This window comes from Panthera tigris, chromosome A1, assembly GCF_018350195.1.
Source record: "Panthera tigris isolate Pti1 chromosome A1, P.tigris_Pti1_mat1.1, whole genome shotgun sequence".
NCBI lineage: Eukaryota > Metazoa > Chordata > Mammalia > Carnivora > Felidae > Panthera > Panthera tigris.
The window spans coordinates 17,132,006-17,157,601 of record NC_056660.1 but is presented as its reverse complement, the minus strand read 5'-3'; the positions used below and the strand labels follow the sequence as shown (position 1 = coordinate 17,157,601).

The 25,596-nt window shown below is 40.1% G+C and overlaps 1 protein-coding gene across 1 annotated transcript in view; it reads right to left on the bottom strand.

The window, feature by feature from the left end:
* The window catches only part of FREM2 (FRAS1 related extracellular matrix 2), a 164,821-nt gene that overhangs the window by 15,780 nt on the left and 123,445 nt on the right, over positions 1–25,596 (bottom strand). Inside the window, exons 7-16 of the mRNA XM_015544519.2 lie at positions 22,721–22,870; positions 20,540–20,749; positions 18,664–18,861; positions 17,709–17,873; positions 16,730–16,912; positions 13,071–13,201; positions 11,140–11,298; positions 9,543–9,846; positions 6,749–6,880; positions 3,947–4,278 (exon numbers count right to left, since the gene is read on the bottom strand). Of these exons, the coding sequence (XP_015400005.2) occupies positions 3,947–4,278; positions 6,749–6,880; positions 9,543–9,846; positions 11,140–11,298; positions 13,071–13,201; positions 16,730–16,912; positions 17,709–17,873; positions 18,664–18,861; positions 20,540–20,749; positions 22,721–22,870 (1,964 nt within the window). The remainder of the gene's footprint in view (positions 1–3,946; positions 4,279–6,748; positions 6,881–9,542; positions 9,847–11,139; positions 11,299–13,070; positions 13,202–16,729; positions 16,913–17,708; positions 17,874–18,663; positions 18,862–20,539; positions 20,750–22,720; positions 22,871–25,596) is intronic.

Sequence of the window (25,596 nt, the reverse complement as noted above, 5' to 3'; positions counted from 1 at the left end):
TGATGATGTAGACATATTTCTGGTAACAAAAGGAGCAATAGAAAGAAATTTCAATCCGTGGGAAATCCATACTAGTGGTAGTCAGATAACATTCTAACAATTCTACTTCAATTTTTAATCTTTGAAATAAGCACAAACCACATATCCCACAAAGGTGGGTAGGTACAAGATTGTAAAATATTTTTAAATGATCATTGTTTTCAACCTGTGTGGTTTAATTAAAAGACCTTGGGTAGGGGAGCCCGGGTGGCTCAGTCAGTCAAGTGTCAGACTCTTGGTTTTGGCTCAGATCATGATCTCATGGTTTTGTGAGTTTGAGCCCCGCATTGGGCTCTGTGCTGATGGTGTGGAGCCTGCTTGGGATTCTCTCTCTCTCTCTCTCTCTCTCTCTCTGCCCCTCCTCCACTCACACTGTCTCTATCTCTCTCAAAAATAAATGAATAAACTTTAAAAATGAAAAAAAAAGACGTTGGGTAAATAGTCTAATCAGTGCTTCCCAATATGGTAACCACTAGCCATGTGTGGCTACTGACCATTCAAAATGAGTCTAGTCAGAATTGAGATGTGCTGTGCATGCAAAATACACACCAGACTTCAAAGACAGTAGCAAAAAAAAGTAAAATATCTCATTAAATATAATTTTAGAGGGGTGCCTAGGTGGCTTAGGCAGTTAAGCATCCAACTCTTGATTTTGGCTCAGGTCATGATCTCACAGTTGTGAGCTAAGTTTTGGATTTGTATAACTTTATCAGCAGGGGGCATAGACATAACTGGCATGCATTCTCATGACCACGGTTGGGCAGCATTTTGGTCCCAAGCACAGAGAAGTACATTTGCCTTTCTTGCAATTATATCTGGGACCACATCCATTCCGGTCATTCACCCAATCAAATGGCATTTAATTCACTCAATTAAATGTCCAGATAAGAATCATGATGTGGTTAACAGCACAGGTTTACAAGTGAATTGAATTTGGGCCATTATTTGAATTCTCTTTGCTTCAGCCTCCTTATCTCTAATAAGGGGGAAAAATTCATATTTGTTTCATAATGTGAGGACAGAATTTGTGGAAATATGTATTTAGAAGAATGGCAGGCACAGAGTAGACATTAAATAATTGTTAGCTATTGCTATTATTATCGTTATTGTTATCGTTAGTACAATCATTAGGTATTTTCTCTTTTTCTCCAGAACTCAAAAGTAATGGGGAAAATTAGGGAAATATCTCAAAAGAGCTACTATATTTCTTCTACTTTATATTTTCCTCTTCCTCACCTATATTTAAGTAATGTGTGTGTTGGGGGGAGGTGGGGAGAAGTAAAAGTTTAAGCCTAAGGAAGAAAGTAGGGGAAATGGGGATGAACATCTCTGAGCTCCCCTCTAAGAGAGTGATCAACATGTCTTATTAGATTGTATTAATGTTTAGTTTATACTGAGGCTTTTAAAATTTTATAACAAGATCCTGAAATTTCAATGATTTATACTGAATCTGGTCATCTCTATTTATGTTGATTGTGAGGGTGATACTATTAGATTTATTTTCAACAATTCTAAAGCAAAAAAACAAAAACAAAACGCTTCTAAGAAGAAACTCCTATACGCATCTGGGCATCTTAGGAAGGTAATGCAAACCAGTTAAGAATTGGATGAGATAATTCTTATATTCCTGGTGTTAGGTACCAGAAGCCTTTCAGGGAGGTAAATCTTAACTTCAGCCTCCGGTTGCTAGCTTTCACCTAACGGAGCAGAACCACTGACAGCTGAACTACAGAAGCAGGGCAGTGGCTTTTCTGCCTGGCAGTGGTGATAGGAAGGAAAAAGCACTGAAGTTAAAAAATTAAATAGAGGAACTGTGATTTAAACACACACACACACACACACAGCAAAGTATAGTCAATTTAGCTGAGCATTTTATGGTAAGATTTGGCTAGAGACATGAACACATTAGAGGGACAGAATTTGCATTCAAAATGGCCTTGGGGCGAAGCGTATGACTTCAGGTCATGATCTCACAGTTCCGCATTGGATTTTGTGCTGATAGCCAGAGTCTGGAGCCTACTTTGGATTCTGTGTCTCCCTCTCTCTCTGCCCCTCCCCTGCTTGTGCTCTCTCTCTAAAATAAATAAATATTAAAAAAAATAATGTCCTTGAGACACTGAAGAAGTGGGCAGATGTAATAGGATAGGACTTCAGTGGGCAAGTGCAAGGTTTCACTAGAGAAGGCTGTCTGGGTTGCAGATATAAAGGATCAAAAAATGCTGCCACTTTGCAGGAAAGATGGAAAACATTCTTGAGGTTGAAAACAAACTATAGCCTAGGTGAGACCCATAGAAAAGCTCCATGGTACTGAGTGAATGATAACAAGGAACTGGAACTAAAATGTAATCCTATTATATATCTAATTTTGTCTTTGCTGATAGATCCTGTGACTTATGCAAGATCCTGAGAGAAGAGCAATGAGAAAGAAAACCGGAATGATTGAATAACGGATTGGAAACAAGTTCTGTGAGTCCCAGCTGAAGGAACCAGGGATATTTGACCTATAAAGGAAAAGGCTGACGTAGATTTGTTAATATGAGCCTTGATTTTTATTCTGGGGGAAGACTTTTTTTCTTTCATGTTTCTTTCTGGTGGCAAAGATACACTGGGGAAGAGGCACCTCAAGAGGTAACACTTCCCGAGGTCTTAAGTAACTCACCCAGGGACACGAAGCTAGAAAACCTCAGAGCCAAATTTAGGTCTACATGTGCTAGTTTCTAATATCCGTGCTCTTTCCAGCATTCCGTACTGTCTTCCTGTTGGTGTTTCGTGAATTTTTACTAATCCTTGCAAGTTTCTGAATATTGTGCTGCTTTCAGAGGAGATGGAGATAACGTCTCATTACCTGGGAGTCCAATAGTCCCCAGATGTAATCAATGCTGCCCATTCCGCATCAACACTAGCTGAATGTGTCAGGTTTCACAGCTTCGCCTCAGGTTAAACTGATACTCTGTTGTCATTCACATTTCTAATGCTACCACATGTTTTATACTTTAACACCACAGGGATATAGGTCGGTCAAAATCCGGCCTCACCCTGGCGAAGTCTTGAAAGACATGATACATACGGGGTACCATTCAACACTTTAATGTGTAAGCCTGCTTATATAAACTCTTTGTTCAGTCCAAGTAGGACAGAGCATGGCTTTTAGTTCAAACACTCATTACACTTCTAAACTACACTCAACATATTTTAGATTCTCTATCCTAACTGCCAATGGAGATCTTGCTTCTTTATCATTTTGACAACAACTTTGTTCATGATGATGAGGGTAGGGATTTTGTGTGTGTGTGTGTGTGTGTGTGTGTGTGTGTGTGTGTTGTGTATTTTATGTGTAAATGTCTGCGTAGTATGAAGAGGAGTCAATAAACACAGAGGAGGAATAACAGTAAGACTGTAGTACAAATGCTTTTGACTATGTTAATGATGGAGAAATGAAGCAGACTGGGAGGCAAAGGGGATTTGAAAACTAGGCAGGAGAAGACGGGATAAAGGACAGAAAAATAGAAGGTGCAGGAAGAAAATAAGGAAGAAGAAAAACTGAACTCACCAGAGGATTGAAAATCCTCATCTTAGATGGTTTATGATACATTACAGACATCTGTATGTATACACAGTAAATGATAATGTATGCTCTGAAAAGAAATTAGCACTTGGAATTTTATAATATCAGAAGAGATTTGGACTTTATGGCAATAATTATACAGTCACCTTTTGATACAAAGACAATGATAATGATTCCAGAAGCAGACGTGAATTTTCACCCCAGTCATGCGAGTGCCTCTTGTGCCTAATGAACTACCACCAAGATGGAAGCCTGGAGGTGGGCTTTAGTCCCAATCTGTATACTTGGCCAGAACCAACTGGCTTTTCCAGTGACCGAAGCTCAGATGTTCAAAATCCATACCTGTCCATCCGTCCCGATGGTGCCTCCACAGTCAGTCAGAAGTTCTGACATGTCATAGTAGCTAACAAACTCCCATAAGCAGGCCTCCAGGTTCAGGTTTCGATAGAAGCGTAAGGTACTGGAACCTCTGATAGACGAGCTGTACTGGTAAGGATGCGTCTCTCCAATTATTTCTGGATTTTTTGTAGCATCGGTCAAGAAACCATGGTGGGTCTTCACTTCGGTGTAGTCCAGAAGATTGGAGCACTGGTGGTTTCCAACTCTTGAGCCGTCAGGACTGAGGGTGAGCTCGAAGTTGGAAAGCTCTTTAGTGGAGATCACAGGGAGCATGCCTGCGAGGAAATGTAATCATGATGCCATTGTCACCAGCAAAGGGCTTAGAACACTTGTCATTTCTTCATCCTCCAGAAGACAAGTGTTATAAAATACTGTATGGCAGTGATTACTCTCAATGTGGTGTCCCAGATGTCCCCTGGAATTTTTCAGATCTGTGATACTAAAACTATTCTCATAATGATTCTAAGGCATTATTTGACTTTCCCACCATTATTCTCTCACTAGTGTACCGTGGACTTCTTCAGAGGGTGCAGGTCATCACACAATGCCACAGATTGAATGCAGAAGTAGATAAAAGAATTCAGCTGTCTTTCATTAAGCCAGACATTAAATATATTTTAAAAGTATAAGAAAACCAATAAATTTTTTGATTTATAAATGATAGTTTTTTTGTTTTTATTTCTTTTAATCTTTATTTTTGAGAGAGAGAGCAAGAGAGAGAGCACGAGTAGGGGAGGAACAGAGAGAGAGGGAGACACAGGATCTGAAGCAGGCTCCAGGCTCCAGGCTCCGAGTTGTCAGCACAGAGCCCGACGCGGGGCCCAAACTCATGCACCGCGAGATCATGACCTGAGCTGAAGTCGGACACTCAACCGACCGAGCCACGCAAGTGCCCCAATTATAGTTATTTTTGTTAAAAGTATGTTTTTCATGCTAATATGTAATGGATTTGTTATTTTTCACTGAATGAAAATAACTCCTGAATTTTAACTTTAAATCTAGGCCATATTTACAGACATAACTCATAAAAACAGGAAGTCTTTGAGATCCTAAATAGTTTTTAAGGACGTTCTGAGACCAAGAAGTTTAAAACTACCCCTATAAAATACAGGCCGAGGACTGGCAAACTTCTTCCATAAAGGGTCAAATAGTAAATATTTTAAAATTTGTGGGCCATCAGGTCTGTGTCACAACGGCTCGATGCTGCCATGGTAGATGGGAGGCTGCCACAGGAGACATGTAAAAGTATTAACAGAAGACTTTATCATGAACAATGGATTATAATTTCATGTAATTTTCACGCTCCATGAAATATTGTTCTTTTGGTTTTTTCCAAACATTTAAACATGTAAAACCATTCTTAGGTTGCAAGGTTGTTTGAAAAGAGGCAGCAAGCTGGATTTAGCACAGAGGCCACAGTTTGTTGAAGCCCGGTATAAACAACGCAGCAAAGGACCATGAGAGAGGTGTTCTCCTGGAACCTTACCCACCTCTCGTTCTCAGATTCCAGAGCGGCCCTTGGCCTCACAAAAGAACTGGTCAGCTTCTACCATGCTCCTGGAAGAGCTGTGGCTATTGACCAATGCACACAATGCACAGTCAGTTCTGGGAGCAGCATGAGGGACCAGCCTTTCTATTAGGACTGTTCTAGCTTGTTTTTCCCTGCTGGGTCCCTCCTTCCCTTCGCACCTTTGAGTCACATCTCCAACACGAGCCTAGAGATGGGCTGGGCGTACGTGGGTCCCTCACTATGCTGTAAAGTAAAGAGGTGCACATTCTTGCCCACCTATCTCCCACCAACACAAATGTGGGTTTGTAATAAGCAGGAAAAACACACTTACGTCTTTTTTTTTCTGAGAAAGAAAAATTCTACCTTATAGTTCTCAATACTGACCAGTTGTTTCCTCACATCTAGCTACTTAAACTATAACTAACACACCAAGTGGTGAAATTAATATTAACAATTTATTTCAGGTATAAAGTCATTGACGGGAATAGAACTTGCAAATGTTTTCTGGGGGCGCCTGGGTGGCTCAGTCGGGTAAGCATCCAACTTCAGCTCAGGTCATGATCTCACAGTTTGTGGGTTCGAGCCCCGCGTCGGGCTCTATGCTGACAGCTCAGAGCCTGGAGCCTGCTTCGGACTCTGTGTCTCCCTTTCTCTCTGCCCCTCCCCCACTCACGCTCTGTCTCTGTCTCTCAAAAGTAAATAAACGTTAAAAAAAAAAAAGAAAGAAAACATTTTCTGTACTTGGGAAAATGTTCCCGGTGTGGATAAAGTTAATGACTCATAAATTCTGGCCACACTTTCTTATCTGGAGAAAATGAACACCATTTATAAATTGGATTTATAAAATTCCGGCTATGAAATAGCAAATACACACTGAAGGCTCAATGAGATGTCGAGATGCTTTACCGGAATTCCAAGTTTAAGATTAAGAGTTTTTAAGGATGGACATATTTGTGCCATTTCATAAAAACTAGCACATTAACCGAAGTTTCGCTCCATCGTGTTTGGACAATGTATTAAATTTATTTCATTTTAAAGAATGCGTAAATTGTCACACTTAAAAAAAACAGGATCGACAGAAAACAGAAACACTTGAAAGAAGCAGAAGGACTCGACGGTCAAGTTGCACAACGAACATGTATTGCCTGTTTGGTGATTTCGACCACTCAGTGACATGAACCAGATACGGAGGAGCCCAAACCACTCCCGTGGCTTTGCTCACCCAAGCCACCTACCGTCTACGTGTGGCATCGTGACAGTGAGCTTGATAAGGTTTGTGTACTCTGGGTCCTCGGGGCCCGTGTAGCGCAGTTTAGCGGAGAATGGTTCTGCTCCCACCGTCCCTGGTACTCGGGGCTGACAAAGACCTCAGGGAAAAACGAACATGTTTATGCTAAAAGAAGAAAACAGACAACACCTACAGAATGTTTTTAAACTAGGCACCCTTACTTTTTAAGTAATAAAATTAACAGTTCTCTGTGGACCAAAGCATTGCTAAGAAGAGCTATAAAAAAGCCGAAAACCCTGGTGTGAGAAGCAATCACAGCAGACAGTTTACTGGCTACTTCTTTACATGTTGGGTGTTTTATAAAGTTTGAGAAAAAAATCGTTATTGTTCAATGTTTAATTATTCTGTTTACTGTTCAATTGTTTAATACACTGGGCATTCATTCTAGGTTATAATCATATTGACAAAGTCATTTTAATATAAAATGTGAAAGCTGACAGGAAAAAATAACTACAGTTTAATTACATGAATTGGATGTTTACCATAGAATAATATACTTACTTACTGACTAGTCATAAAGTATCGGTATTGATAATCAAAGCAACTAAAAATGCACTCATCTTTAAAACAAAAAAACATAAAGTCTCCTTAAAATTAGGGAACAAAATGTATACAGTAGAGTTTTCTCTATATATGTAACTTCTTATGGTATGTGTATTATGAATTATAATTTATAATATACATACTGATACAAAATATACTGATACTGACATATGCAGACACATACTGAAACACATGACGATATAAGATTGTTTTCTAACATCTATCTAGCTCTCAGTGATCCTCAAGAATGCTGACATGAAAATCTTCCTCCAATGTTTACTTTAAAAGAATTGTAATGTTTTCATTTTCGTAACATGGAACAGACAAAGATGCGGGGTTGTAATTTCAAGACAATAAGGCAATATATAATCTCTTTTCTATTTGTACAAAACAAAGGAAACAGACAAATATTTATTAAGATAGCAATAAAATCAAGGCAGTTGCCAGCATCTGGACTATTTTATAAAGAGGGGGACCCATTTTAAGGCAGTGTTTAATTTTTTTTTTTCCTTTCTGGTACTAACATAACAGTTTGGTTTTTAGAGGAATTTAAAAACCATGTATTTTAGGGGTGCCTGAGTGGCTCGGTCGGTTAAGCGTCCGACTTCAGCTCAAGTCATGATCTCGTGGTGAATTTGAGCCCTGTATCGGGCTCTGTGCTGACAGCTTAGAGTCTGGAGCCTGCTTTAGATTCTGTGTCTCCTTCTCTCTCTGCCCCTCACTTGCTCATGCTCTGTCTTTCTCTCTGTCTCAAAAATAAATAAAAACATTAAAAAAATTTAAAAACCGTATATTTTAATTCTAACAGAAGAGTATGTTTACTATATATGATATCAATAAATATTGATCCTAAGTATTAACTGTGGGAGGTGGTACATATAACATTTCTTCATGCAACAAATACACTTCTGAACCATTATATGCAAAGGAAGCTTTAGGAATAAAATCTTATAAACAAACTGTTACTTTCAATTTTTTTAATGTTTATTTATTTTTGAGAGTAACAGAGTGCGAGTTGGGGAGGGGCAGAGAGAGAGGGAGACACAGAATCCGAAGCAGGCTCCAGGCTCCAAGCTGTTAGCACAGAGCCCGACACGGGGCTCGAACTCACGGATCACGAGAGTATGAGCCAAAGTCAGTCGTCAACTGACTGAGCCACCCAGGCGCCCCACCAGACTGTTATTTTAAAAATCTAACTTAAAAGTTCTTCTCCAGAGTGCAAGATTAGTATATAAAGTAGAGTTCCTGTCTTTTCAGTGTTGTCTCCAGCTACATCCTGTTCTTCACCTCCAATGTCTCGGCTTCGGCCCTGGACCCCCCCCCCCCACCCCTGTAATCACAGAGTGTGGACACCTGTACATCTCTCTCCACCTGCACCATCCCTCCTCGGGCCCCGGTCCCCAGCAAACTCCTACTTGTGCAGCAACCAGGTCATCGTATAGGAGCCACCGTGTCCAGATTCTCCCTAGTCTCCCTCTCACATGCTTCCCCATGTCTCTGTAGTTTCCGGATTATCCCATGATTTTTCAGCCTTCTATCAGTAATTGCTCATGCTTTTCTTTCTCTGCTGTTTCCAAGATTCAGCTTAAGCAGTTTTTCTTTGAGGAAACCTTTCCTGATCCACCCAGGGTAGAACGAATCACTTTTACTGTGCCTCGTCCAGACTAAAGTTAATCTTTGTCCCCGGCTTGAGTGAATTCCTCGAGAATAAGCATCTTGATCTCTTTTTCTCATCACCAGCACAAAGTATGCATATGCCAGCCTAAAGTCTGGCATATAACAGGTGATCAAAACACGTGGAACAAATAAATACTTATTTCCTAATGAATATTTTTGTAAAAATGATGTTTTTTTTTTAAGTACTTGAAGAATATTTAGGCACCCGGGTGGCTCAGTTGGTTAAGCGTCCTACTCTCAATTTCGGCTCAGGTCACGCGCGATCTCGCGGTTCGTGAGTTCCAGCCCTGCGTCGGGCTTGGCACTGAGAACACGGAGGCTGCTTGGGATTTTCTTTCTCCCTCTTTTTCTGTCCCTCGTCTGCTCTCACTCTCTCTCTCAAAACAGATACATAAACTTAAAAAAAATTAAGTACTTAAAGAATATTAAGGAATGCATGGGGGCATGTGGGAGAACTAATAGCCAGGAATCAGACATTTGTGTATTTCACTGGTCGTCATGTGACAATGGCAGTGCAGTACCTTCTTCTCTGCTGATGGTTACGACAGGGCTCATCAGCTCCAGGCCCTCATTGCCATCGGCATTCACAGCACGAGCCGCACACTGTACCCTAGAGCCAGGCTGAAAGTATACGGAGTCTAAGGTGATCATCTTGGATGACGTAAAGAAGGTGTCAAAGTCCACTTCTCTCATGGGGCTGGTCACGCCATCAGGGCCAGCGGGAGCGCTCGTCAGCCATCGGTACCGGGTCAACGTGTCGTTGATGTTCTCACTTGCACAAATGGAGCCTGTTTTGTCATAGTCTGAGTATTTAGGGTTGCAAGCCTGTGGGAGACAAGTGACTGTTAGGACCACGGCACAGAACAGTGTGGAAGTTCTGCCTCTCAAGCTCTCTATCCTAGTGTTTTCCCTGCTGCTTTTTGCCATTTCTACCTGCTATTCATGCAGCCGGCACATTTCTATTCTAGCCCTAACAGCGCGTGTGGACTCTGAGCTTCCATTTCAAATAGCTTACTGGGCGTTTCTACTCTAACTTGATGCCCGTAAGCTTGTTATGCTCTGCATCACCTCATGAATCTCCGAGATCCCGAATCATTCTTGTTCTCCCTCCCTCCCTCCCTCCTCTCTCTCATCTTGTCCCCTACTTCCGGTGGGTCAGTGAACTTGGTTGATTCTTCTTTTGCAATGTTTAAGCCGGTACCTTCCTTCCCATTCCCAGCACCACCTCGCAGCAGGCTGGGGGTCTTTCCGGGCAAGTGACACACTGCTGTGTGGGGACACTCCAACACAGTCCTCTTCTCCCGCCGTTCCTCTGCGCGAGAACCCCCTGCTACCCAAACGACGAAGTCCACGGTCCTTCGTATAACATGGAAAGACCTCTATAACTTGGCACCAAATTCTTACCTGCCTAGTTAATTCGATAAACATTTATTGTGTGCCTATTATACGTAGATCATTACACCTGGGCTGTGGTCATATAAAAATAACATATAAAAATAAGTGCATTCCAGTTTTGCTCGCAAGGAACTTATAACTTAAAGTCAAGGAGAGGCAAGTAAAAAGTAATCATAATATGCCATTTTTTAGCGCTATTCCTGTAGATGTAGCTCGTGTTGCAATCACTTCCTCCTGGAATGGCCTTCCCCTGTCTGACTCTTATCTTAAACTGCTGAAATTCCACACAAGTGCCCCAAGCCTCTTCTCACACATGGAGCTGGGGCTCTAGCTGGCTTTCATGGTCACGATCACATCTTACCCTCTGGTAGAGCGACGATTCCTATCCATTTTTCTCTTCCTTAAAAATCCAATTTTTAAGTTTCTTGACTGCACAGTTCAACCCTTATTTATTTTTCTATCAATGGCAGACCCTGAGATAACAGGAGATAACACACTGTGTACACATCAGTTAATAAACCTTTGTTGGATAAGGAAGAAAAATGGGAGCTTTATTTGACAAACGTTATGTTTTCCTGTCCCCAAAGTTCAAAGCTTATGCCTTGTGGGATTTTCCACTTGGCATTTCTTCATGGCAAAGCCTATCCTACACTGGCTAACATCTATAATTATTTTAAATAGTCATTTTGCAATTTGTCTCAATTTTGTCAATTGCCTACTCACTGTGATACAGACGACAGGATAGCCAGACACAGGTCCGGCACTATCTTTAGCTCTGGAAGTGTCATCATACATCAGTAACGACACAATTTGAGGGACAGAAGGAAAAGTGACGTCTGCCATGCTGTTCATTTCTTCTATATACACAATGGCTTTGGTGACCTACAGGGAAAAGATAATTACCTTTGATTATTAAAATATTTGGCTCTAGGAGCTTCTATTGTACGGTATGATACCCATGATGCTTGGCACGTCCCTGGCTTCACAATGATGAGAACTGTCACACGCAGGGCCCCTGCAGAGTGACAGGCCCTATGTGGTTTGTTCTGGGTAATTCTGGCACCTTGGCCATATCTTCCGGCACCAGGGGAGGGTGCATGAGCCCAGGGCAGCCGGGGTTGGCCGGTGGTTCACGAGGTATTTGGGTTCTATTTTTCCTCTCCAAATCGTGATGATCGCGGCTGAATCTGTCTTGGGTTGAGACATGGAAGACCCATGAAAGGGCCAATTAGTTGCTAGTGGGGAAAAAGCTGAGCGACAGGCTGAAATAAGGCAGATCCTAGGGGTCATGTGATAGCATGGCCATGCTGACGTGGATGCCAGTGAAAAGCGAGGCTCTAAATGAGCAGAGACCAGAAGCACAGCCTGAAGCCCAGGCAGAGCGTGATGCCAGGACACCTTGCCGATAAATTTGCCTTAGCTCCTGAAGAACCTTCCGATATCTTATATATCACAGTTTCCAAATCTATATTCACCTGTGGATTTGTAAAAGAAGCTGTTGCCCCTTGAAGTAACCTGAATGAATCTCTGTTCCTTTCACCCCAAAGAGTTTAATGCAATGCTCCATAAAAATAGCAATAATCATTTTTAATGTGATCAAGGGTTATAAAAAATATATACGTGGGAAAGGTTTTCAGCCCATACTTCTTGAATTTTCAATATGACTTAAAAAACAAGCCAGGCACTGTAGCAGAAATACCATCAAGTAGGAAAGCTTATAAAATGATAACAAATACTGAAGGGAAGAAATCTGCCCAATTTGGTTTTGTACTAATAGTAAATCAAATAATCAAAGAAACAGTAAATTTAAGCATAGATATTAGAAACATTGGTCTGTGCCTAAAATTATTCAGTTGTAGAGATTAAGGTTCAAATGTCAACATTCCGTGGAAATTATGTGTACCTTGAAGAAAATTGGTCGGTGACACAATTTAAGTGAAATGAGCACAGAAAACCAGTATTAGGACCATAACATTTTGGTCGCTGAGGCTCCGGACATCAATTTGATAAAGCTAGGATGAGCGGTGGGAATTCTGAGGGACAGCAAACTGTGACGTGGATTAAAATGTACATTTTAATGAGCTGCAGCGCTGAATTTACAGTCTTCTCTTTATGTGGAGATGATGCTCTCTTTCTGGAAATGAATCTCAAATTCGATGGCTGTCGACTGAAATGGAAAGGCTAAATGGGCAGACGTGGGGCTCAGTGACTGTAGTCTCTGAGTTTCTCTGCACATGACTTTTTTTTTTTTTTTAAATTTTTAACGTTTATTTATTATTGAGAGACAGAGACAGAGCATGAGCACGGGAAGGACAGAGAGAGCGGAGGAGACACAGAATTCGAAGCAGGCTCCAGGCTCCGAGCTGCCAGCACAGAGCCCGACGCGGGGCTTGAACTCACAAACCGCGAGATCATGACCTGAGCGGAAGTCTGACGCTTAACCGACTGAGCCACCCAGGCGCCCCTACACATGACTTTTCAAAGGAAGAGTAATAGCAGCAACATTTATTTCTGAGGTGAAAAGGGGATTATGCACATCTCCTTTATACGAGGTTTGCACAAAATTCCATTAGTCTACTGTATACCATGTGAGCCTTATATGCATTTTCCCCGATTAAAGTGCAAGCCCTGAATTTGTATCCACATTCTCTTACCTGAGTCTCTGCTATCATGTTCTCATCGGGTTTTAGGTGAACAGTGAAGGCCTCTCTCATTTCTCTGATCCCATCGAAGATTACTTCAATGTTAACAATATGCTGCGTCTCTCCCTCCTTAAACTCAATTTCTACAAATGCAGAATCACAGATTTAAGTCCTTTACACACGAATATGTGAAATTTTTGTCAAGCTTTTTTGACAGTGACTCACAATGAGGAAAAACACTTCACACTGTGGCCCAGTGTCTGTGTGTGTGTGTGTGTGTGTGTGTGTATGAATAAAATGGAATCACAAGTTTGAAAACATCATTTATTTTTACTTCAGGTCTTGCACTTCAATGTTTTCCATTCTATTCAATTTCATCCAAATAAAATTCTAATCAGAAGCTACTATATTTGTCTGTTGGCCCACGGTCTGAAAAAACACAGAGTAATGGAACAGAAGATCACCAGTTCTAATACTGAGGCGTAACCAGAAAAACTGACTTCTTGGTTCCAGAATTTCCGAGCCAATAGGATCCAAGTTAAGTGACTAATTTTACAAATATTATGAACTGTGAACAGCACTTGCATTAAGTATGTATGGATAATATAAGGTGGATATAAAATTGTTGAGCTTTTTAATATTATATCAAATTATATTTTAAGAAGACTTTTTTCTGTTGTTGGCGTTAATCTTGGAAACTTAGAAAATTCTTTTTTTTTTTTAATTTTTTTTTAACGTTTATTTATTTTTGAGACAGAGAGAGACAGAGCATGAACAGGGGAGGGGCAGAGAGAGAGGGAGACACAGAATCGGAAACAGGCTCCAGGCTCTGAGCCATCAGCACAGAGCCCGACGCCGGGCTCGAACTCACGAGCCGCGAGATCATGACCTGAGCCAAAGTCAGACGCTTAACCGACCGAGCCACCCAGGCGCCCCAGAAAATTCTTTTTGAGAGATGCAAATGGTATTCTTCCCCTCAATCCTGCCCTCACTAAAAACCAATTTGTTTCATTGTCATGAAAATGAAACCCAGTTATGAGAATCCTTTTAACAAATTATTCATTTCAAAATTCTTAAAACGTTAAAAATGAATTGCTTTTACTGAACTCAAGAGTCAGCAGCTACCCATATCATGTGACTTGGATGAACGACTTTGTTGGTTTTCCTGTACCTTTTGAGAAACTGGCTCAGAAGAGAAATAAAAAGTTTAATGCATATCATTCCAATTAGAGAAGATAGCAGATGCTGTTTCCGACGTCACTGAAGTTCAACCATTAGAACTCTAAATTACAAATCCTTTAAAGTGTGGCAGAGGAAAATGTGTCTCCAATGTGTGTTTCTTCTGCTACTTCTATTTTTTTATAAATTATGAAAAAGATTTTTTTTCTTTAAAATTGAGTTAGTAAGCCAGATCCCTCTGAAATGAGTTCTGTTTCTATATACAGCCATCTTCCACATTAGCCTTAGCGTGTTCTTTGAGTCTATTAGTCTTGGGTTTCTCAGACCCTGAGAGAATTTAGGGTTCTTGTTCCGGAGGATGAAAAGAGCTGATCATCTCTGGCCCATCAATTTGTTTGGTCTGACTCCTGTGACATTTCATTATAAAATTAGTTTTTGAAACCAAAAATATCTGGGGATTGCATAGAAAAATACAGATTTTTTTTTAAGTTCTTTTGCACTTTCCTGCTTGGCAAAAGTCAGCTGGCTATGATGGTGCCGGCTTTTCCCAGCAGGGATGGACTTTATGGTTCAGTAACGCCTCCAACGTGTCATTTTCCCTCCTACGTCACTTGCTTCACTCTTTTCATCACTTGTTTTAGCCCTTATATAAGCAGTCGAGTTTTATAACATCCTACAGAGCTACAGAAACCCAATTTCTAAGAAGTTAAAAACTTAAGTATTTCTTTTAAATATTTCAAGGACTGTTTTCTCACCGTACACTTGCTAGATGATAGGTAAGTTTCCTCGATGACTCAATTACTTTAGTCTTTATCTGTCACTTTTGACATTTTTAGCACAAAAAAAGTTTCAATTTTTCTTCTATATTTGTTATTTCTGTTTGTTCATTAGGGACTGGCCTCAATTTTGACCACAGGGGGAGAAATTAGAATATGGGTTAGAAGAGATGACATTTTAATCGGAAGCTTTAGAAACAGCATGTTTACAAGATAAAAGAGGCACAAGATGATTCACTGATATTTAACCTTTTTCTGACTTCATAGGTCAGTTTACTACAGAGGTATAGTTTTATTTCTGCTTCAGCAAAAAAATTTGTTTTGTTTCCTTGAAAAACATTTTCTGTTAAAGGTCACATTCTCCATCTTTAGAAGGTGTTTCCTTTATGTAAAATCTGCTTATTTACAGAAAAAAGACTTATTTTAGATTTTTATAATTTTGTAGCTAACCAGTTTTTTTCTTCTTTTGGGTTGTATGTGATTTATTTCAAATATAATAATAATATAATATAATACAATATAATATAATATAATATATATTTAAAATATAAATATATCATTCTTTGCAAAGAGAAAATTCTGAGGATAACTTTGAAGCCTTACAGTAGTCAAACATTTACCATATACGCAAGGAAAACAAGCTTTTTGGTAGAGGATGCTTTTTTTTTTTCCTATTGTCTTCATCAACTTTATTACTGACTCAGAAATAATTGTCCATCATTTTCCACCTTTTTTTTTTTTCACAAGTCAGGAGATCAAGGTGAATGCCTGATGTTGTATGATCAAGAACTAAAGATTGGGGACGCCTGGGTGGCTCAGTCGGTTAAGTGTACGACTTCGGCTCAGGTCATGATCTCATGGCTCATGGGTTGGATCCTCGAATCTGAATCTGGCTCTCTGCTGTCACTGCAGTGCTCCCTTGGATCCTCTGTCTCTTTCTCTGCCCCTTCCCCCCCACATCAAGAATCAATAAAAACATTAAAAAAAAAGAACTAAAGATTGTTGGTAGCAACAGGTAGGATACTAGAAACAATGTGGATAAGTAGAACTCCACATGATTCACAAACTTACCTTTGACAAAGAAATCAATTTATAGCTATTCTGTCAGCAAATAGCTTATAAAAAGAGAAAGAAGAACTGATTTGCTTTAATTACTCATAAAAATAAATGGTGAAATGGTCCAAAAATTTGAAGAAAGAGAGGGGTGGATGAAAAGCATCCATTACGAAATCCTAAGGCCTGGAAAATTCATGGTCTCTTTGGTTGGTATTTCACCAGCCTTTTTCTGCCCTTCATTAACACAGAATTTTGTAGCTTGAAGTTTTAGATTGTTGGTGTTCTATAAACTAAAAAACTATCTCAGCTACCATGCGTATTTTCATCGTACTAGAATATTCTAGAATCGAACTTATTTAGTATCCGATTATCATAATAAAGGTTAACCCCTATTAAAAGTAAAAGTAGACTTAGAACATAAAGTCATTTGGTCTATTCACAACTTCTTCCCTAAGTCCTCACACATAAACCCTGTAAGTCAAACAGGAAAATTCGGGAACTAAATTCCACTGCCTTTGTTTTTCTGAAAGAGATTAATGTAAAGGGGTATGTCTATTTTTGTTTCAGTTGGATATTTCTCTTCGTTTTCTCAAGGGCACCAGTGCCAATAAATAGTGTGAGCACCAGCCACCAGGAGGCAGGCCCTGGCAACGCCCATACCTTCTGACACAGGGTGATAGTCTTCTCCAGAGGTGGCTGATCCATCCTTGGTGTGGACTCTCACGATGGAAACCTTCGAAGTATCTCCTTGGCGAATCACTGGAATTTTTATAACCACCGACTGTCCTGGTTCTTTGGGTTCACTGACACTAAATTTGGTTTCTCCAAATTTAATGATGGCCTCTAAAATTGTGAGAAATGTGGATAAATTAAAATGTAAGGGGAATACTTTTTCTTCATTTCTAACGTTTCTTTCCATATGGGAAGAACTTAATTAGTGTTACACTCCTGGCATCTCTCCGTCCCCTCACCCATAATTATTGGTGAGTGGGTTAAGAGAAACTGAGTGTGTGAAGTCCAGCTCCTTCCTTGGGAATTAACCAGCCCCAGAGAGCATGTACTCTGGGTGGCCTCTATGTGCCATAAGTCTTACAGGAGTGGGTCTCTGGGAAAACTGATAATAAATTTTCTCACTGCGGGAGAAACTGCTGGTCCAGGGCTATCTCTACCAGGTGGGAGGTATGAACATTCAAAATTCGGCATTATATATAAACCATATTCTCCAACATCAACTTTCAATTTTAATGGTTGATTTGGCTCCCCATTTGTCTTACTCTTTTTCCCTATTTCTCAATTGCTTTAAAACCTTAGTCAGAAAGAGGCGGATGGTACCTGAGTGGCTCAGTCGGTTAACCATCTGACTCTTGATTTCAGCTCAAGTCACGATCTCATGGTTCCTGGGATCAAGCCCCGCGTCAGGCTCTGTGCTGACAGAGTAGACCCTGCTTGCTTGGGATTCCCTCTCTCCCCCTCTCTCTCCCCCTATCCCGCTCATGCTCACTTTCTTCCTCTCCCTCAAAATAAATAAATAAACATTAACAAAAAGCAAGAGGGGGTTATTTACTGAGCCACCAAAAATATCAACGTAGAGGGATTTCAATTTCCAAATTACAGCTGAACACAAGAAACAACATCTTACTATCAGCATCATCTTGGATCCTTATCAGAGTTTCATTTTGTTCCCCGACCGCAGCCCCGAAGGGGGAGTTGCTGTGTGGGGTGCCAAGAACCAGGCGGAGCTCCTCTACCTCCTCATAGAGTTTGTCGTCCATCAGCTCGAGGACGCAAGGCTTTTCAGTCTCACCTGGCACAGTGATAACGACAGCACGTCAGTTACATCCCATCCCATCCCAATCCCATCCCAGGCCCTAAAGGACACATGGGCTACTAGAATACAAGCACCGCAAGGGCAAGGATGTTGCTTTTTTCCTGCTGTACTGACAGGGCGAAGAACAGTATCTGGCATGTCATAAGCCTCCAATAAATATTTGCCGAATGAATGATTAAATGTTTGAACATATGCAACGAGAGCTCCTACTTGTATGGGAAATTTCTTTAATGTCTGTTTTTAAGTTCTGTCGCTCATCTTAGAAAACAAGGATAATGAGCAAATACCAATTTTATGTATGAATTTCTTGCATCACGATCAGGAAGCAAATTTAGCAGCCTTGTACCAGACGGTCAGAGTTAATGTGACCATAGTACTAGTTTCTAGTACAATTATGAGATCAAAGTGATCAAACATTTTGAGGCTCTGAATTTACATTAAACGTGTGACATCTGTTTCCTCTCCTTTCTATCGTTTGAACCCTATCTCCCAGCAGTGGGAGATATCTATACAGCGTATCTATACAGCTGATATGCCACTGGGTAAACAATACAGCACATCACTGGAAACTAATTAATAAATTAATACGACATGAAAAAGACATTCGTTCAATCTGTGACAGCCTACTCTGCCCGATTCACACGGTGCCCGTAAAACCACGCCATAAGCTTGTGGAAGTCAGGGACATGTATTTTCCTGGTACGCATTTCTCATCAAAAACTCGGCTTCCTCAAATTCCACAGAAAAATGTCAGGCCCAACCTTACCAGGGAGGAACGTGATGACGGAGCCATCAGTGTTTGGACGTTCCTCAAAGTCCGCCATCACCTGTGCAGACCCCTGGCGTGTGTAGCATCTCACCGAAGACCTGTAGTGAATGTCTCCATTCCTGTGGATCATTGCGACTATCTGCCCATCATTTTCATTGCCAATATACACCCGTTCTTTGAATTGCATCTTAGGCACTGCAAAAACAAATGGGCATCAGGATCAAAGTGGACAGAGATCTCCTTGAGGAAAACGGCATTTCAGAGAACCTGGCTTAGTGGCAAGAATAAAGGAACGGAAGTGAGAACTGAATTCCAGTTTCCACGCAGTCACTTGACAATGTTTTGGCGTTAAGCAAATCACTTAAATAAATGAAGTGTTTTGATTTCTCTTATCTGTGAAATTCTGCCCTGCCCATTCCACGGAGTAGGGAGATGCAGTGAAATGGTAAAAAAATAGACAAAACCAGAGACTTTGAGATATCTGTATTTATATATGTTGCTTAATCGTGAGCTTTTCAGAATTACTGAAATTTCTGGGTAATTTCTGAATTATCTGTGAATAACACTCAATATTGTGTATATAATTACAAGCTGAGTTTACCCAGACTATGTGAGAAAAGTTGATAATGAATATAGTATTATATATGTGTGTGTGTGTGTGTGTGTGTGTATATATATATATATATATATATATATATACTGTTTTTGATACTGAATATTATGGGGGCGCTTGGGTGGCTCAGTCGGTTGAGCGACTGACTTCGGCTCACGTCATGATCTCACGGTTTGTGAGTTCGAGCCCCGCGTCGGGCTCTGCTGCCAGCTCAGAGCCTGGAGCCTGTTTCGGATTCTGTGTCTCCCTCTCTCTGACCCTCCCCCACTCATGCTCTGTCTCTCTCTGCCTCAGAAATAAATAAACATTAAAAAAATTAAAAAAAAATGATCCTGAATATTATGTATATATTTTAAGTGATACCTATGATGGGTGAATTAAACATAGGCCTCATTAACAACAGGCTACATTCTTCCAAGCAACGCCACGATCACCATGGTTGAAACTTATTCAAAACTCCCTCATGAGGATGTGTCAGAGAGCCCTACCATGTGTCCAGCAGCTGCATGACTTAGAACTACAGTTTAGGCACCTTATTAGGGAAGTTTCAAGTGTCTAGAGATGATAGAAGTCTTGTGTTGAGAAGTGGGGAAAGACCATTACATTCAAGGGTCTGTGCAACCCCATGTGGTTCCATCGAGATACTGATGACAATCTCACTTCGTTTTTTTAAATTTGGAAAGAAGACTAAAAGTTTTCTTCTGAGACTACCTAATTTTAACAAAATGGTCAGAAGGAGAAAGGAAGACATGGTCAGATAGGGTATTGCTATGGGTCGAATTGCATCCCCTCCAAATTCATAGGTTGAAGTCCTATAACCCTCACAATCTGAAAATGTGACTTTCTTTGAGGATATGGTCTTTACAGAGGTAATGAAGTAAAAATTAGGTCGTGAGAATGGATTCTAATTGACTAGAATTGGTGTCTCTATAAGCAGGGGAAATTTAGACACAGTGACATACATAGAAGATAATGTAAAGGCACATAAGGACAAGATGGGTATCTATAAGCCAAAGAAGAGGCACGGAACAGATCCTTCCCACACAGCCCTCGGAACAAACCAACCTTGCCGACATCTTGATTTTGGATTTCTAGCCTCCAGAACTGCGAGACAAGAAATTGTGGAGTCTATAGTACTTTCTTATGGCCGCCCTAGCAGACTTCTACAGGTATGTGATCCCCAGTTCATCATTTTACTTAACATGTATATAAACTCTAGCCTATCATTTTACTCATCATTGTCAATTAATAGACACTCACAATCTGAGACAGAATCATTTATGGACACTGTGGCTTTGCTGGGCTCGCCAAGGGCAGCGTTCATCGGCATACGAAGCACCAGTTCAAATTTCTCAATTCCCTCCAGCACTGGTTGCCCGAGATCGTCCAGGATGGTAACACGAACAGTCTGCATGTTGACTCCAGGTGCAAAATCTAAATTACGGCTGATTCCCACATAGTCGGTTCCAGCTATACGAGTAACAAAAGAATGATTCAGTCAGGGGCTGACTAAATTAAACAAGATTATGAGATGCAAATTATGTAGACCTATTTGTGATTCTTTAAAAAAATATATAGACCGGTATTACATTGCAAAATGTACATTTAACGAAATGCAAAAGATTAGTATCATATAGGTTTTTGAGATAGTAGAACAAAGACCAGGTTCTGAACTTTATTTTCTTTATGTCTAATGAGCTATTTTAGCTTTGGTTACATAATTCTTCTGTTTTTATTTCAGAATTCTCGAATAGAGCTAATAAAATTCAGGTCTGAGTTAATCAGCACATCAATCATATATATGATTATCGTAAAATTACCTATGAAATACATACATTTAAAGTTTGTTAACATCAGTTAAATATCTATATTTATTTTCCAAAGCTACAAGAAAATATCCTACTTAGGTGTGTGTTTGTCTGTTGGTTAAAGCAACATTTCAGATATAAGCTTTTGTCCCTCTCACTCTACCCATACTCGCCACAGGAAAAGAGAGCAGCTTTTATTCTCAAAGACATATCTGGTCTTTGGCTTATTATTTTCCAGACCATGGGGTGCAAACCTAGCGTCAACACCTCAATTTATGTCTAAAATAGTTACAAACAAAGCTGTCTGTCAATCTTTAGGGAATTCATAAAGGCTGAGAGTGGGTGACAAGGTTTCCATATTATTGCTTCTTTGTTTTCATACCTTCTGTTCTCCTAACCCTCATTTTATATTCTTTCTACCTCTGAATATGCAACTGTGAGTGTATATGCCCTTAATTCATTTTTTTGAAATCTCCATCCAAATGTCCTTGTGGTTCTTCCAGTATTTTTCTTTTCCTCTGCTTCATCTTTAACTTTCATCTTTCTCCAATTTGAATTTTTTCTTAAAAAATGATGAATTCAGGGAATCAAATACTTACTGGACACTGACTACATGCAAAGTATTATGCTGTTTCCACTACATTAAAAAGGTTAAAACTTCAGTGTGACTTTTAAAATGATATGGTCCCTGCTTGCTTTGTGGGATGAGTGTGTGATGCGTGCGTGATGTACGTGTGTGTGTGCACACGAGAAAGACAGAGTGTGTATTGTTGGCAACTTAGAAGAAGAAACAAAGGACATTCCTAATCCTATGCTTACCCTAAACTTTATGATCAACTCTTTGGAGCTGTACATTCCAGAATAAAAGCAAGCATGGACCAGATAGGGTAGCTTATATACTGAAGCATGGAAAAGTCTTTCGGATCTGAAGTATTTATGGGGACATCTGGTTAAAATGAGGAGGGAACCAGGTCGGAGATGCACATCTTCAAGATACTTACCCTTCATTAGATTTCTGTGAGAGTGGCTGGCAAGATCATTCCTGTGCACACTGATGCCATAATATGCAATGATGTTAGATTTGCAAAGTGTAAATCTAATGAATTAGAATCTAATGAATTAGAGAACCAATTCATGCAAAGAAGGCCTTAGAATTTAGAGTCTTTGAGTTCTGTGTTTGTAACGAAGCCTCTGATTTGTGGCTTTAAAATATTTTTTTAAATGTTTATTTTTTGAGAGAGAGAGAGAGAGAGAGAGAGAGAGTGTGAGCAGGGGAGAGGCAGAGAGAGACAGAGACACAGAATCTGAAGCAGGATCCAGGTTCTGAGCCGTCAGCACAGAGCCTGACGTGGGGCTCGAACCCACGAACCGTGAGGTCATGACCTGAGCTGAAGTCGGATGCTTAACGGACTGAGCCACCCAGGCACCCCTGATTTGTGGCTTTTAAATGTATTTTCTCACAGTAATAAAGAGAGCCTAGACTTCTCTCCTGTATAATAATAATTTCAGAAAAAGTTCCATTCATCCAGACCGCTTTAGTAGGAATGCAGTATGTTAGCTTTAAAGTCTTTTGCTTCATGGTGAGTTGAATACTGTAGAGCAATCGGAAGAGCTGCCAGAGGAAACTGCTCACCATCAGCAGAGGGGGGATCTGTTTTCCGAGACCTCACGGTGACACTGGAAGGCTTGGACAGGTCTGTGCCCGTCCTCCACACCCGCACTTGCACGTAGCCGGCGCTCTCGTCCACGGAGTACTCGACGTCGCCGAAGTAGAAGACGGGTTCTGTGAAGAATGAGGCAGTGCCCTTTGGATTATTTGTATTTTGTCCATATCAATCCTTACCGACAGAATTCCAGAGAAGAGAGAGCTTTATTGAACTGACTCCCTTAGATCAGATTTTCTCCTTTCGGTAAGAGAACATCTCTTTAATCTGTTGATTTAGATCGTTTTCAGGGCGAAAAAGCCTTTGTTGAAAAAGAAAAAAAAAATTTATGGTTAAGTGCCTAATGGAACGTTCTCATTTTGAGGCTCAAATTACTTTGTCCCCCATATGTGGGATTATAAGTGGCTTCTAAATGTATTTCCTGGAAGGTTAGCTAGTAAAATAACCCCCAAATGAAACAAAACACATGGGCTGAATTGTTGTAAGTTTGGTCAGACGGCTCAGTGTTATCATCTTTTCCCAAGCCTTCAGCCCGGAGACTAGTTGCATTATGACATTTTCTGGTCCATTACGTTTGGTCATAATCTGGTGTAACTGGGTCTATCATGACTACTGCAGAGTTAGCACGTACTGGCGTAATTGGACTAAATATATATGATTACCCATCCTGAAGACTTTAGGAAGAACACTATAGGTTACTTATAACTCTGTAGGTAGAGTGGGGTGCCTAAGCCAACTGAAGTTCCACTAGAAAAATAATCTCATACCAAGGTATTAGTCTTAAATATGTATGAAAATGATGTGACTTAGGTCATTAAGGTAAGACGCATGCTCTGAAGACTCTGTATTTTTCTCTGGTTTTGGTGATGAATTGATCTAATCATCATTCTCTGTGTGATTCTGCTTGTGACCAACAGTTTACCTTGTGAGACAGCTGACGCAAGTCTGAGGGACAGCGAGAGATAGCTGAATAATGAAGAACACTGAGAGATCATTTGTGTTCTGACTTGTAAAAAAACTTACTTTGAAATATTTATAGGTCATAGGAAGGTACAGAAATTATAGGGTATATACTTACTCACTGTGAGCTTATTTTAGAATCAAATTTTGACAAAGATAAATGAATTGAGTGTAGACACAGAATAATAAGATTTGAGACATTTTAGTCATTTGTGTCTGGTTTTATAAGACTCAAAAGGACTGAGTCTAGAAGGTCATAGGGCTCATCAGTGTTCCTTAAAACACAAGACCATTAAAGAGCTGACCGCCATGTTTCTGAGCATCTAACTGAATTACTAACACCCAATAATCAAGCAAAACCCTACAATCATGGCTTACAACCAAAGGAAATCCATTTTGTGCCCTGTTTAACTTGAGCATAAATTCTTTATTTCTCTGACCCAAGTAAATTACCTTTGTTAAAACCAGAAAATAATGTTTTTCTTTGTTTCTTCATGTGGGGGGAGGGGCATACTTATCCAAGTTCCCCTGAACTTTTGGATAATACAAAACCAGCCTTGGACATTTTGTTTGCATATTTTGGTTCAGGGGGTGATACATCTGCCCAGGGCATACTTTACCTCCTTCTCATCCTTCCACAACTTGGATGGTGTTAGGACAAGTGAGTGTGTGTGTACGTGCAGGTGTTATCTTATTAACCTCAGTCAAGGCAGACCTCAAATACAAGCCAATAAATTCCCTACATTTCTCACACCTAAGTAGGGGCCAAAGGTGAAGACAGTCTGAAAATGCTTATTCTGACTGAATGGCCAAACCAGGCACATCTGTGTTTGTATGTATGTTTTATGGAGGTCTGGTCATCCGTATCCGATGTGATCTCTCTGTCTCACATGGCTGGCAAACCATATCATCATACAAACTAGGTTTCCAAGTTAAGGGAGAGAGTTGTGAAATGCAGTGGTGGGGGGGGTGTTCCTATTAAATAACAGCATCTCTCATCTTCCATCCCCCTCTTCCTCATGGATATTGACTAGAAGTGGAACAGATTAAATCATGTGAGGGAGTCTGACTGTTAAACACAAAATGGGCTATATATCAGAGGCAAACTGGTGTTCTGCATGTGTGTGTTCAGACTCATTTCGTCTACAATATGTTGTTATGTGACGGTTTAATGCAGAGTTCATATAAGGACAAACTGAATGAGTCCTATGTAGCACTCTGAAAATTATCCAACTTGTCGATCAGAGTGAAGATTAATGATAACAGTTACCCTATTAGAAAACGAATCACATGTCTGACACATATGTTTTATAGGCATGTGTGTGTGGTGTGTGTGGCAGAGAGGCAGAGAAGAAGAGCGAGGGATGGGAGGTCCTGGTCCATGCAACAAGCAATAAATAATATGATTTATGTGAACGGTACAAACCATATTATCACAATTGCTTATCGTACAGTACGGTGTTCCCTCCAGCAGGAAGAAATTGGGCAAATGGAAAAAGGTTTTAACCTTATATCTCACAATTTTACTACAGTAGCCAACAGAAAGCATTAGAAAAGGTATTTATTTCCTTAAAATTAGTTTTGTGAAAATCAGTAGATTTATTTATGTGATTTCTTTCCCTCTCTGTGCTTCACTGATGATAATTGGAAAACTGATCTATTAATCAATTGTAATCATTGCAGTTAAAGTATAAAGTGATTAATACAATAAGCTTAAAACACATTCAATAGTTTTTATAAGAAAAAATTCTTGTGAACTGCTTAGTTTCTTAGGATATGAATAAAAATGAGTGGCTAGACATTACTACCTCTCTATCTTTTCACCGTAGTTGGATGAGAACTGAAAAGAATAATTGTTATTGTTATTTCAAGTTCTCAATACCTT